At 36.1% G+C, this 14,135-nt stretch overlaps 1 protein-coding gene across 10 annotated transcripts in view; it reads right to left on the bottom strand.

Moving 5' to 3' along the window:
- The window catches only part of BIRC6 (baculoviral IAP repeat containing 6), a 198,432-nt gene that overhangs the window by 43,955 nt on the left and 140,342 nt on the right, over positions 1-14,135 (bottom strand). For all 10 annotated transcript variants that reach the window (XM_037146571.2, XM_037146579.2, XM_037146574.2 and 7 more), the window contains exons 58-63: positions 10,705-10,836; positions 9,789-9,956; positions 8,621-8,794; positions 7,477-7,673; positions 4,768-5,068; positions 2,655-2,872 (exon numbers count right to left, since the gene is read on the bottom strand). In XM_037146571.2, coding sequence (XP_037002466.2) covers positions 2,655-2,872; positions 4,768-5,068; positions 7,477-7,673; positions 8,621-8,794; positions 9,789-9,956; positions 10,705-10,836 — 1,190 coding nt within the window. The remainder of the gene's footprint in view (positions 1-2,654; positions 2,873-4,767; positions 5,069-7,476; positions 7,674-8,620; positions 8,795-9,788; positions 9,957-10,704; positions 10,837-14,135) is intronic.

Below are 14,135 nucleotides of genomic sequence, written 5' to 3'. Positions count from 1 at the left end.
GTTTATGTGAAATATCCAGAGTGGATAAATACAAGACGGAACATGGGCTGGTAGCCACCAGGGGTTAGGGTAAGGAAAATTGGGGAACAAATGTTTATATTTGCAGGGAAGAAACCCTGACTGGGTAGTTAGTCCAGTTGGTTACAACATCATTCTGATCTACCAAGGTTGCAGGTTCAATCTCTGGTCAGGGAGCCTATACAAGAATCAACCAATGAATGCAAAAATAAGTGGAACAACAAATCAATGTTTCTCTCAATCTCTAATCAATATATAAAACATTTTAAACAAACAAATGTCTAAAATATTTACTAGGAAAAAATGGAGTAAAGCACCTTAAGGCATAAAAGAGCCAATGACTCGAAATGAAATAGAGAAAACTGAAAAGAAGAGGGGTGTGAACGAGGTCCTTCAGGGTGAATGCAGCACAGCGTGCGCGCGCACACACACACACACACGCACACACACACACACACACACACACACACACATGCCAGGAGAATTCTACGGTGGCGCCACAAGTGCTCAACCACGGTAAGCAAGACTGCTTCTGTTTCTAGAAACAGCAATTAAATTTCTTGTTCAGAATATAACATGTATAAAAATATCGGGAATACGGGACATATTAAAAACGTAAATGGTGTAGGCACAGAAAAAAAGTCTGAGACCTATTGGTTTTATAAAATAATTTCAAACTCTGCGAAGGTCAATCCTTTACTATTATTTTTGTGGATTATGGTATTATTTCTGTAACAACAAACCTCCTTTAAAAATTTTCCATTAACCTCAGCACTCTAGTCCCTCAAAACACTGGCAACTAGGTATTACCTTACAAAATAATTTACAGGTAACAGTGTGCCCATGCTTTATGCTTCTTTTAATGGGAACATTTTCTGAAACAGTATTTTCATAAATACTTTCACAAATTGATCTGCTATGTAGTTTTATGGACTTGTGACTAGGGACTTTCATCTTTCTCATTTTATAAGATAAATTGTTAAATGAATCACAGAGTGTTATTATATAAACATTCACCATTAGGTTAAGTTACTAATAACCTTTACTGCTGTTTTTTAAAAATATTTTATTTACTTACGTTTAGAGACAGTAGAAGGGAGGGATGTGCGAGAGATACATTGATCAGTTGCCCCTCACACGCCCCCAACTGGAAACCTGGCCTGCGACCCAGGCATGTGCCCCAACTGGGAATTGAACTGGCGACCTTTTGGTTCACAGGCTGGCACTCAATCCACTGAGCCACACTAGTCAGGTTTAATTAAATGCAAGCACTTATTTAACCACGCAGATCAAGAATCAGGTCCCTGAATGTAAGAAACTGCCTTCATGCCACCTCCTACTTATCACACCTACATTCCTCCTGACCTTTTTAATCATTATTTCCTTATTCTTCTTACAATTTTACTACCTCACCATGAAACCCTAGTCGCTATGGTTCCGTTCTAATTTCTGAACATTATATAAACAGAATCATGCTGTATACATTCCTTTATGCCTGGCATTTCAGTTATGCTTGTGAATTAATCAAAACTGCTATGTGGTTGGCTACACCTGTTTTCTTTCATTATCTTACAGTATAATATTCCATTAGATAGTAAACAATTAATTTATCCATTTTACTATTTTTATACTATGTATTTCATCCATTCCATTATCTTTACATTATTGCAAATGATGACAGGACAATATTTGTGCTGTTGTTTTTGAAATTTTACACATTCTGATGGGTGTGGAATTGTAGCGTATTATCAGTTTTCTAATAACCAATGAAACAGATCACGTTTTCACATTTACCAGTTATTTAAACAGCCTCTTTAAGGAGGGGCCCATTCTAGCCTTTCACCTGTTTTCCTATTGGGGTTCCTGCCCTTTTTCTGGCATTTTTTAAGTTCTCCAAATATTCTGAACGTAAGTTCTTTATAAGACAGACATAAACACAGTGTTCCATTCTGTGCTTCCATTTCCATTTCATTAAGCAAAAAGTTTATAGTAGTGTTTCTTTTTAAAAATAATATATATTTTATAGAGGCCTTATACACACATATTTTCAGATTTATTCATGAAAAATTTCTACTTTTGCTGCTATTCTAAAAATATCATTAATAAGCTCATTTTATGTTTTTGCTGGGATACAAAAATAACTTCTTTTTATTTATTGTACCTGTATATTGTATCCTTATTAAACTAGCTTATGCCATTAGCTCTTTTGGAATTTTAATATACGCACAACAAAATCATTTTGAAATAATGAGGCTTTTTTCTTCTATTCTTTTTCTCTTGCCTTACTGTACTGGCTAGAACTTAACACTCAATGGTACAATTCTCTAAAGTTCAAGAAAGAAAAGGAAGAGGAATCACAGTTCAAACTCAATCTATCCCAGATAATTAGAAAAGCTGATTAAGCTATTAAGTCATTTTTGTTTTTCAAGTAGACAAGTTAGCTAATGGTTTTCTGAAAGAGCCTAATAGAGAAGAGAATAATTAGTTCATAGCTTCTCATTTAAATATTCTCTGCTTTAGGAGCAAAAAGGGAACACACAAGTGTCTGAAATATTAATTACTTCATAAATCTATATTCTGTACTCGGTGAATTTAACATAGTTTCTCACAATCTACAGAACGAAAACTGAACCCACCTCTGCTTGGTTGAGGCTAGAGTTCGGAACGCGTGGAGCGTGGTGGCTCAGAGCAGAGAGACAGGCGAGGATGAGGTGCAGCGCTCCGATCTCCAAGGCCATCCGCCTCAGAAGCACGCCGTCGTCAGTAGTCAGAGGGGTCGTGCTGAACAGGCTACGGAGGACGTGGAAGGGCAGGGTTGGAAGCACATTGGCCGATGGAGACTGCAGAATATGACCTAGATTAAAAAGATACGACCAAAATTAAAGACATTTAAAAACATAATAAAGAAGAATATACAGGATCACAAAAAAAAAATGACAATGTAGTAGAAAACTATATACCATTACATTCATTAGAAAACAACCCGAATACCACAAATATAATAGTAATAATTTAAAAATGAATAATAAATAATGTCTGGGAAAGCCCTGTAAGACATCATCTACACAAACTAGGTAAGAGAAACATATTCGTATGATAATAGCTAGACTATGTTAAATTTATTATAAACTAGAATTTAAAATCTAACAATTAAAAAATGTAAGTTTCTTACAACAGTGTGAAAATAATTGCTTGCCTTGGAAGTAGTTTCAACCATGAACAACAGGTAATGAAAGTAACACTATTGTTTTGTTTACAATATAACTTTCTACTACATTTTAGCTGGAAAAGTGTTAAATGCAAAAACAAACAAAAAAACCCACTGCCTTGTAAATACTGGATGCCACTCACTGCAAGAAGGGATATCAGAATTATGATTTTTAACAACCATTCACTGCATATTCACTACAAATAGCCTGAAATGATACAAAGGCAATTTTATCTTTTCTATTTAGGGTTACATTTACTGTCTCATAATAGAGTTCTAAAACACAATGGTTCTTCCCATTCTATCCACTTAAATTTTAAAAATCAAATTAAGTAATTAGAAATTCCTGACCTAATAAGCATATACAATTTGTATATGAAACCAAACAACCAGAACTATTATGTAGAAGTCGCAATTGTTGTAGAAATATTCAAAATAGTCATTTTTGAAGAATCCCATTAATATGAAAATACAAAAAAGTATGTACTACAAATAATTTGTTTTATTAGATTAAATATAGTTTGTAGTACAGAGTCCAACAGTAAAATCTTTGTAAATGGCATGTGAGGGTTATCACCTTTATAATAAAAACATGTGACTCTAAAATAACAAAAATAAATAAACTGTCAAATTTAATGGTCATTAACTGAAGAACCAGAGGTAAACCAAATGAAAATCCACTTGCTGGGCTATCCTAACCGGGATTTTTCTTTGTTTCTTTCTATTAAATAAAATGATCAGGCCACTGGAAACAATCACCATAGCTTTCTATTACTATTCTATATTATAGTATAATATGAAATACATTGCTATTTTCATCATTCTGTTCTCTTTAATCTACATACTGCTACCAGATTCACTTTTTAAAAAAATATTCTCATCGCATCACTACTTTGCTTATTGTTTTACTAATAAATCTTCATAGCTATTCAGAATAAAATCTGAAGTTCTTTATAATCCCTTCTATGATCTGCTACCAGTAGCAGTGTTTAAAATGAGTTATCAGTACTGCTTTTTCACACAAATTTTCATCAGCCAACCTATCACTTCTCACATAGCCTGAGCACACAATACTGCTCAAAAGCATTCTCTTTCTGAAATAACTCATCTCAACCTCAGCTGACTCTGCATCCTTCATGGATCCACAAAACCTGCTATATCCCTTTAACTTCACTGGGTAGTAAGTTGTCTCACGCCTGAGAGGCTCCATAATGCTGGGTCCCTCCCAAGGCTTTTGTAGCTTATGGAGTCTGCACGTCCATACACGCTCCTTGAAGGCAGGGTCTAAATACTTGATTGATCTCTAAATCTCTCCAAGGCCCAGCTGTTTTGAAAGCGCTCAGTAAATATCTTTTGAATAAATTAAAAGATGAAAATGAATATTTTTTAAAGATTTATTGTTTATTCTTGGAACTAAGTTGCCAACAACAAATCATGTAGTAGTTTAACTACAAAAGAAATAAATGATGAACAGGTAATAATCTGAGTAACTTTCCATGACCCACCTAGGTTAAGTTTCATTAATAACGCTAAACACTTACTTCCTTCTCCATCATCTGTCACTCCCAACACCAAGCGAAGAAGGCACTGGGCATGTTTTCTCTCCTTTAGTAGCACTTCAGCATAGCCCGGAAGACGAAGAAATAACCCAAAAGCAGCCAAAGAATGGGCTGGTATAGGAGACATGGTCTGTACTGCTGACTTGATGGGTGGAGGTTCAGCTGCAATGGTTTCTGGTGCTTCATAAACTAATTCCCCTGACTGTTCAATGGTCACCCACTCAAACTGATCACTATCCTTTGGCTTTTCCTGAGTGGTGGATGTTACAACTGGGGCACTCACCTAAAGGAAAAATTAAAAATAAACATTTTTGTTTGATTATCTGCATATTTCAATACCAGGTTCAAATTAATCACTTCAAACTATCTCTTTGAAATATATAAAGATCAACAAAGGGACTTTTTTTTTTTAAATAAAAAGCTTCCAAACATAGGAGTTATATGATATCAAGAGTACGGTGGTATCTGTCAAATATCTCTGGTTTAAAGTTACTGTTTTATCCTTTGTAACAGGTGAGTAGACAGATTCTTTGAGACTATAAACATCTTGTTTCTCACCAAACATTGATCCATTTACAACTAGTAAATCTGTAATTCTTGCCTAAAACAGTAATTACTATGGTGGTTGCCAAATTGTGACATTCTAATTCTATCATTCCTTCTACGTTTACTAGTTATCGCTGTACTGTAAACATTCCCTCCTTCCCCAACTATTTATTTATTAATTTATACCAGCATATGAAGGAGTATAAATATACTCCCTTTTGGGGGTCTATTTGGGATAATTCCGCTTTTGGGGGGATCCAAAAAAGCAGAATTATCTCCTGAAAGGCAGGCCCCTGTAGTGCAGGCTTCCCCTGCTGGGTGAGTGTTTTAAGAACCCATTTATATCAGTGCACCAGCTGGTGGTGTTGTGAGAGACTGTAATTGGCTTCAGTGAATTTTTTTTGAAGACTCTTTCAACACATTTGCCCATTTCATGATGGGTGATTTACAGGTGCACCTGCTCACATTGCACTGAGTGTTCAGCAGTTTTTGACCAAAAACAGCAAGAACCTCATGCCCCACCCAACCTATTAACCTGATATTGCCCTGTTTGACTTTTTTTGTTTACCCAGATGAAAAAAAGTCCTCAAAGGGAAACATTTTGCTGATGTGGAAGAGGTGAAACAAAAACTGACAGAAGCACCAAAAGGCATCAAAACCAATGAGTTCAAAAAGTGTTCTGAGCAGCAGAAAAAAGTCTTGATAGGTATATTGCATCAAATGAAGAATACTTTGCGGGTGACTAAACATGTAAAAATGTATAAAGTTTTTTATAAATAAATTCCGGCTTATTTTTTGGTGTGCCTCTCCTACATTCTAATGTTATTCTAGAGGTTATAAGACTCTATTATTTTATTTTAGGCCCAAGCAGAATCAGACTTGGTTAGTAGGACTCCCTTAAAGCAAGCTTCCGTATTCAGGCTGACCTAGTATATTCCCTACCCCGACCCTAAAATTTTTCCAAGGAGCCTAGGACCTGAGAATGTGACCTTATCAGAAAGAGGAACTTTTCAGATGTAATGAAGTTAAAATGAGGTCATAACTGGTTAGGGCAGACCCTAAATTCAATGGCTGGTGTCCTGAAAAGGAGAGACACACACACACGGCCACGTGAAAACAGACAGTAACTGCAGTGGTGCGGCTATGAGCCAATGAATGCCTTTAACTGCCAGCAGCCACCGGAAGCTCAGAAGAGGCAAAAAAGAATTCTTCTCAAGAGCAGTCACAGAGAGCATGGCTCTGTTAACACCTAATTTCAGTTATAGCTTCTTAAACCTTAAGAAAAAATTTCTGTTTTAAGCACCCAGTTTGTGGTAATTTGTTATAGCAGCCCTAGGAAACTGATGCAGGCACATATAATATACTAAGTACATGAAAAAGAATAATTTTCCCATCTTATTCAACAAAGAACTTTGTATTTACAACTCACCATGCACCACACTCCCCCCATTAGTAAGAGCATAACAGTAATATTGATGAACAGGTGAAGAGGTTAAAGTAATGTTTTATAAACTATCTAAAACAGAAATGGCACCTAAAAGAAAAATATGTTAAGCAAAAAGACATTCTGTCCTAGGACAGACGTGTACAGTACTATTTTACGCCCCATTTGCAGCAATATCTATAAATTAGTATTCCACCTGAAGAAGCATAGAAATAAAATGTTACAGTATGACGAGCATAACATCAATGTAAAGGATACAGTGTAATGAGTCTGGCAAATATGCTGTCTTCAACGTTTCTTCAGTACCAATTAATTTACACAAATACTTATACAATACTCAAAGACTAAGTGAACAAGTACTTCCAAAAGGTTACTATTTAAGTTAAAAAATACTTCTGACCCTGGCTGGTACAGCTCAGTGGATTGAGCGCAGGCCTGAGAACCAAGCAACCGTGGTTTGATTCCCAGTCAGGGCACGTGCCTGGGTTTCAGGCCAGTTCCCAGCGGGGGACACACAAGAGGCAACCATACATTGATGTTTCTCTCCCTCTCTCCTTCCCTTCCCCTCTAAAGATAAATAAATAAAATCTTAAAAAAAAATTTCTCAATGAAGCCAGGGAAAAAATTGTAAATGAAAAACAAATAAAAGAAGAAAGGGCTTTGTCTGCTGTGAAATGATTCAATCGGGAGTCCTGTCTCACCTGCTGAATTACTTCTGGATAGAGCATGGGAAGTCTTTCTGCAATAAGAGCCAGTCCACCCATTCCTGCAAACACTTGTAACGGTGACTGAATGGGACAGGTTTCAAGCAAAGATTCGTCCAGTATCCCATCCATACATTCATCACTTGGAGTGAGAGCCTCATCTTCTGGACAGCTACCAAGTAAATCTCCATGATCTAGAATAAAATAAAAGTAGGTAAGAAAGAACATTTTTATAGTACTACTTCCTTAACAAAGCAGATATTATCGTCATCTCTTTCATCAACCAAAGAGCGTAAGCATCTTAAGTGGTTCAGATATATCTATAGTAAGGGTAGATGAGACAACAATGTTTAAATGGCTTCTGATGTTGTCCTGTATAGCCTTGCCACTGAAAGTATGGTCCAGAGGCCAGAATCTTTGGCACTGCCTGAACACTTTTGAAGTACAGAATCTCAGGTGCCATCCTAGACCTACTGAATAAGAATCTGCATTTTAATGGTCTGTAGGTAATTTATAATCATATTGAGAAACACTGTCCCGTAGGCCATAGTGGTTAGTTACATTCTATGTGAAATTAAGCAAGTCCTCAAGAGATTCACAAGGAACAGTAACATGTGCACATTAGGCTCTAAAGTATCCAATTAGGAAAAACTGAATAATGACAAAGACTTCTTACTGAAAACTGAAAACTATACTATATTGGCTTAGCTTTGGATCACTCACAAAGGCAAACCAAAAGGTTAGTTTGGGTTTAATTATTTAATAATAATTAAACATTGAACTTTGAGAGGAATAATGGTTATGAGCATAAAATACCACTTTATGTTATCAGAAAACTGAAAATGCTGAATTGAGCTCCTCACTTTGATTATAAAATGGCAATGCACATGGCTCATGCAGAAATGTTGGAAATTAAAGCACATGTGCTTATAAAATACATGGTACCATAGTAGGAATTAAGATTCACTTCCAATGGAAAAATGGCTACTTTTTATATTTACAAGCAATCCAGCCATAAAGAAGAATATCTTTATGTTAAGTTGATGTCAAGAAAAACGAAGGTAAATCAGGTCACCAGCTCTAGAAACCCCTGCCTCCTCGGATCACAGACCACACTTTTCAAAGGACAGCATCCACTTACCTTTTTCAGGGTGTAGTCGTTTAAAAGAATCTGTTTTTGACAGACTTGGGTCTGTGATAACCCTCGAGCCCAACTTAACAGTCAGGTCGACTGAACGGTAACCCTGAGGAAGTTTCCGGTCGTACAGGAGGGTCAGAAGTTGAGCAAGGGTCATCTCAGGGGGCAAGGGCTGACCTGAAAGTGACAGAATTAAGTCAAACCTGGAATCCAAGGAGACATTTATGATTCGATGGACTCAATCGCTTAAGGCTTTTACTAAATTATAGGTGGGAATTTGATTCTGACTCCAAATTCAGAACAATTTAACATCACCCCATGGAAGTTTACACAACTTAAAATCCACTTCTGACATATGTAAACAATAAATGATGTCTGTGGAAGTTAGTCACAACCAATCCCACCAAGATCTTCTGAGGCACAGCAAACAGAAATGAAGAAACAGACATTCCTATAAATCTGTGGTTGGTAAAGCTTTTTCATAAAAGCCCAAATAATAAATATATCAAGCCATGGAGATCATACAGCCTCTGCTGCAACAACTAACTCTATCATGATCGCTATGGACCGCACATAAATAAATGGGGTTAGCTTTATTTTGATATAACTTTTTTTATTAAGAAAAAGGCATCTAGCCCACCAGCCAGTTTGCTGATCTCTTCTATAAAGAGCTAAGGCAGAAAACCCATTCAAAGTTAGTTGGAAATTTGATTATAACAATACTGCACAAAAACTGAGATAAAATAAATGGGTATCACCATGACCAATAGAAAGTATATTGGACAAAGAATATGTTTTAGCTGGGCAGAAAATATTGTTTCAGTATCCATCAGTGATACATTTTAGAGCTTTACTGCTGGAATTAACTATCTAAAATTCGCCTCACAATGCTTCCTGTATAACTTCTGAATGCTCTAAAATTTTACTACTACTGATTACTCCATGGCACACTGACAGCAAAAGTTAGGAGGCCAGGAAAGCGTAAGTATGCAATATTACAGTGTTAAAAGGGGTATGTTCCTCACTTCTCTTGGAACTGTGTGCACAAAGTCAGTAAACTCATTTATCTCATTGATAACACCTGCTTAAACATGATACTGGTTATCACATATGACTTATATAACGGTGAGAGTCCTAAAGTTCCCGAGGTGTTTCAGCATTATGGACATACCTGCCAACAGTTTGTGGAACAGATGGAACACTGGGACGGTAATGATCTTGTTGGCCGTCTCTGCTGCCGAGGACGCACCGCCCATTTTGTCAGGCACCGTCCTCCCTCTCCGGGACGGGGGGCGAGGCGGGGTGGCCGACACGGCTCGCTTGGACTGGGATTTCAGCCCTACAGGTAAAGATCAGTAAGATGCTATGTAGTCAACACACTAAGGAGGTAAAAGATACAGATGAGCATCCATTTACGAGAAAGAAGTTTGTACAAATATGTGTAGGAAATCTTCTGTCCTTAATTTTTCTCTGACAGAATGGGTTAAACGGAATCAGAGGCCTACTACCTGAGGAATAAGGTGAGCTTTCTCTTTTGAAAGAAAACCTTTGCATCTATGTCAAGGAATGTATCTTCCCAAATTACCAGTTTTCTTAGCCGTTTTTTCATCCCATACCTAATAGTAAAAACTCATTTTCAACCAATGTTCTTTCAATTATTTTTATTTTCTAATTTTATGTAATGAATAAACACATCATAGATGACAACTGGTAAATATTTTTTTATTTTGCTTTTGCTTTTGCTTTTTTAAAACAAGGAACTTATACAAAAGTTCCTTAACACAGTGGGTGTGTAACAGTACAATTCTCTGCACACTGTTGAGCTGACATGCGCCACCTAAACTATCCTCATCCCGCCAATGTCTGATGACAGACTGTAAGCTCTGGACGTAAAGTTAGTTTAGTGAATTCACTGCCACAGAGCAACAGATTTCTGGTGTAATGTTTTTATACTTAGTATTAAGGCATCATTTTAAGTCAGTTATCTGCATTAATACTTTCTATTACATGAAGGTCCTATAAATATAAATTGTTACACTACCCAGAAACACAAAGAAAATTAAAATTATAAAAAGCAGAAAGCATACCTGAAGCAACAACAACACTATAGTTGTCCTGAAATCCATTTTCTGCCTTAACTTTTTCTTTCTCTTCATGGTTTTTCTTTTCTTTGTCATCTTTTTGCTCACTGATTAGTTTAGCAGTGATACTTGGTGTATCTGTAAGAAAATATTACATAAAATACATTGCTTTTCAAAGCTGTTAAGAAGGGAAGTGATAAATATCTCAAGGGGAGACTATGTAAGATTGTACTATCACTACTTGTGGATAAATGGATGTAGAAGAAATATTATGAGACAAAGTCTGATATTCTGTCCTTGCTGGTATCAACCAAAGGGCCTAACCACAGTTCTTAGTCCAGCGGACTGAAAATTCAATCTCTAGAAAACATACATATTATTTATAGAGGCAACGGAAACCATGACCATGAAAATTTGCTTTCTTTTAGGTATAACTCAATCTGCTTGCCACTTAAATTTGATCTGTTCCTCACAACATGTATATCGAGAAAGAATATTATTTTCAATAAAGGAAACAGCCTTAGCGAGGTCACGGCAAACCTGTACGGGCAAACACAGAATTCAAGCCTATGCCACAACCTCCCGTGAGACTCGCAGTTCCTCCACAGAGGCAATGAAACAAATGTCATTAACAGAGATTTCCTGTTCTGCTGTTTTTATTTAGTTAGAAATCTCATATAGCAATGTACTATACTTAAAAATGACATCTAAGTACTGTCATGGTTATTACTCTCTGAATTAATATTTCCTTTTACTACATTAGAATATGGCATGCTACTGAGAATCATGAAAAAATAGACCATATATGATATAATTTAACCTGTAAGAAACCTAAAAATAGCTCAATTAACTTTTATGATATTAGAAATGATTTTCACTAAGTTGATATGATTAATATAAATTCTTTTTACTTTTCTACCTTAACACAATTATGACCCAATGACTTATTATAATGTTTAGAAAGGCGAAATGGTCATAGGACAAAACTGCATCTTTTGTACTATTTCCCTATTTTACAGCTTTAAGTATCTGAAAACATCCAGTAATCTCAATTTTTAGAGATTCTTCCTAACTGCAGATTATGTTTAGACAGGTTCTACTTTTGTGAACTTAAAAAACTCTGTAGACACTATAAATAACAAATACATAATAAAACTATATTTTATTTTCATACAAAAACAACCAAGCAACCCCAAATGGCAAAAATAGTTACACAAATATGCTAAGTGAAATAAGCCAGTCAGTGCGAAAGACACGTATCACATGCTTTCAGTTATATGCGGAATCTAAAAACACAATAAACTAGCAGACAAAATAAGACACAGAAGCGTAGATACATGGAACAGAATGACAGCTGTAGGGGGGTGGGGAGGGGGACCGAATGAAAAGTGGCGAAGGGATTAGCCTAAGAACATTTATGCATTAGTGATGGACAGGGAGAACAATGTGGGTGGGGACTGACTGATGGAGGGAAAAGCAAAGGGTGGGGCTGGGTGGACATGGGCAGAGGCAGAAAAAGCAGAGACAACTGTAATGGCATAAACAATAAAAAAAGTTACAGAGGGCAGAATATAATATTTAATTAAAACACAACGCAGCATAATTGAATAGGAAAACATGTAAAGATAATTAGGTGATCAGAATTTATACAATGTTATCCCATTCACAAAATTAAAAGGTACCACTAAGAAAACAAAGACAAACTTAAGCAAAAAACTAGAACAGGAACCAAATGACAGAAATGGAGATAAGAAGCATAAATGGTAGGTACAAAATAGACAGGGGGAGGTTAACAATAGCATAGGAAATGGAGAAGCCAAAGAACTTACATGTATGACCCATGGACATGAACTAAGGGGGGAGGGGGATGCCAGAGGAAAGGAGAGTTCGGAGCGGAGAGGGATATAAGGAAGGAAAAAAAATGGGACAACTGTAATAGAATAATCAATAAAACATATTTTTTTTAAAAAAAGGTTTCTCACTTTCTCTTTAAAATTGTTCTGGTTTGCATTTCCATTCTGGCCAAGATAAAAGAAAAGACCAGATTTACTCTCTCTCCCATCTGAAATAACTAGAAATTAAGAAAGTATATTAAATAATAGTTTTCAGACCCTGTGAATCAGGAAAGCAGGGCAGTGATACCGAGTGAGGAAAGTCCTATCAGGTGAAGCCTAAGGTCGCTCCAGCTCACTGCCTGGGGGGTTCCCAGACCACAGCTCAGCACAACCCAAGTGTCCCCGAAGCTGAAGGTACAGAGCTGGGTCACCGGGAAGACAGAGGCAGCTGGATGCAGTTCGCAAGGCACAATAGCAAGAGGAAAAGACCATAGTACACAGTGTAAATTATTCCAAGTTTTAAAACACAGGGGAAAAAAATGAAACAAAGCTTCAGTGAGCTGTGAGCAACTTCAAGAGGCCTAATAAATTAGAAATGGAGTCACCAAAGGAGGGGAGAGAAATGAGTAGAGAGAAAACAAAGGTCAAACATGTCCAGATCTGATGAAATGTATAAACCCACAGATTCAAGAAAGTCAATAAAGTATAATAATAAAGAAAGATTTAAAAACTGTAAGGTATAATATACTACTCAAATTGTTTAAAATCAATGGTAGAAACTTGTAATAGCAAAAATATTGACACACAGCTTTTATTATTTGAAAGCAATATTATTCTCAAAAGAAGGGATAATTTCAGGGATTTGTGAAAAAAGGGTTTGTTAAATCTGGCCCTGGCCAAGTGCTCAGTTGGTTAGTGTCAAACTGACATATCAAGGTTCTGGGTTCGATCGCACATGCAAGACTCAACCAATGAATACAGAAATAAGTGGAACAACAAACTGATGTTTCTCTCTCTCAAATCAATATTTTTTTAAAGTGTGTAAAATTTAATTATCAGAAAAGTAGTTGTAATAAAGTGGACATTTTTAAATAGAAAAAATGTTATACATTTATACAGTATTCCACCATTTTATTGAGTAATTTGTGAAAAGATAATAAAAAAATTACATATTTATGCACTCACATTAGATGCACACTAAAATGGGGGGAAAAAATCTTTTCAACCTTATTTTCTCATTGAGATCATATCCGCTCCCATGGTTTAACTTACCATTTATATATGGTAACAACTGCCAATCGCTTAAACCCAGTTTTTTACTTTAAGCTGAGGTTTGCATTTACAACTGATAAACAGACATCAACAGTTTTATCTGAGATGCTGTTCACTTCCTTCAGTTGTCAGTGTTCCTAAAAACTTAGGCATTTCCTCCAATGTGTAGAAACATATTTACATTAAAATGTAAACAGTTAAATCCAGCTTGTTTTTAAATCTGACAACATAGATAAGACCATAAATACTTCAAAGGGTAGAATATGTGCCTTCTTCACTATTACTGGGTTTGTCAAAAAGTTAGTTTGTCTTTTTCCATAAGACGGCTAT

This window comes from Artibeus jamaicensis, unplaced genomic scaffold (genome assembly GCF_021234435.1).
Source record: "Artibeus jamaicensis isolate MK-2021 breed Jamaican fruit bat unplaced genomic scaffold, CSHL_Jam_final contig_465, whole genome shotgun sequence".
In the NCBI taxonomy this organism is placed as follows: Eukaryota; Metazoa; Chordata; class Mammalia; order Chiroptera; family Phyllostomidae; genus Artibeus; species Artibeus jamaicensis.
Note: the sequence above shows the minus strand (reverse complement) of the source record. Positions and strands in the feature narration are given on the sequence as shown.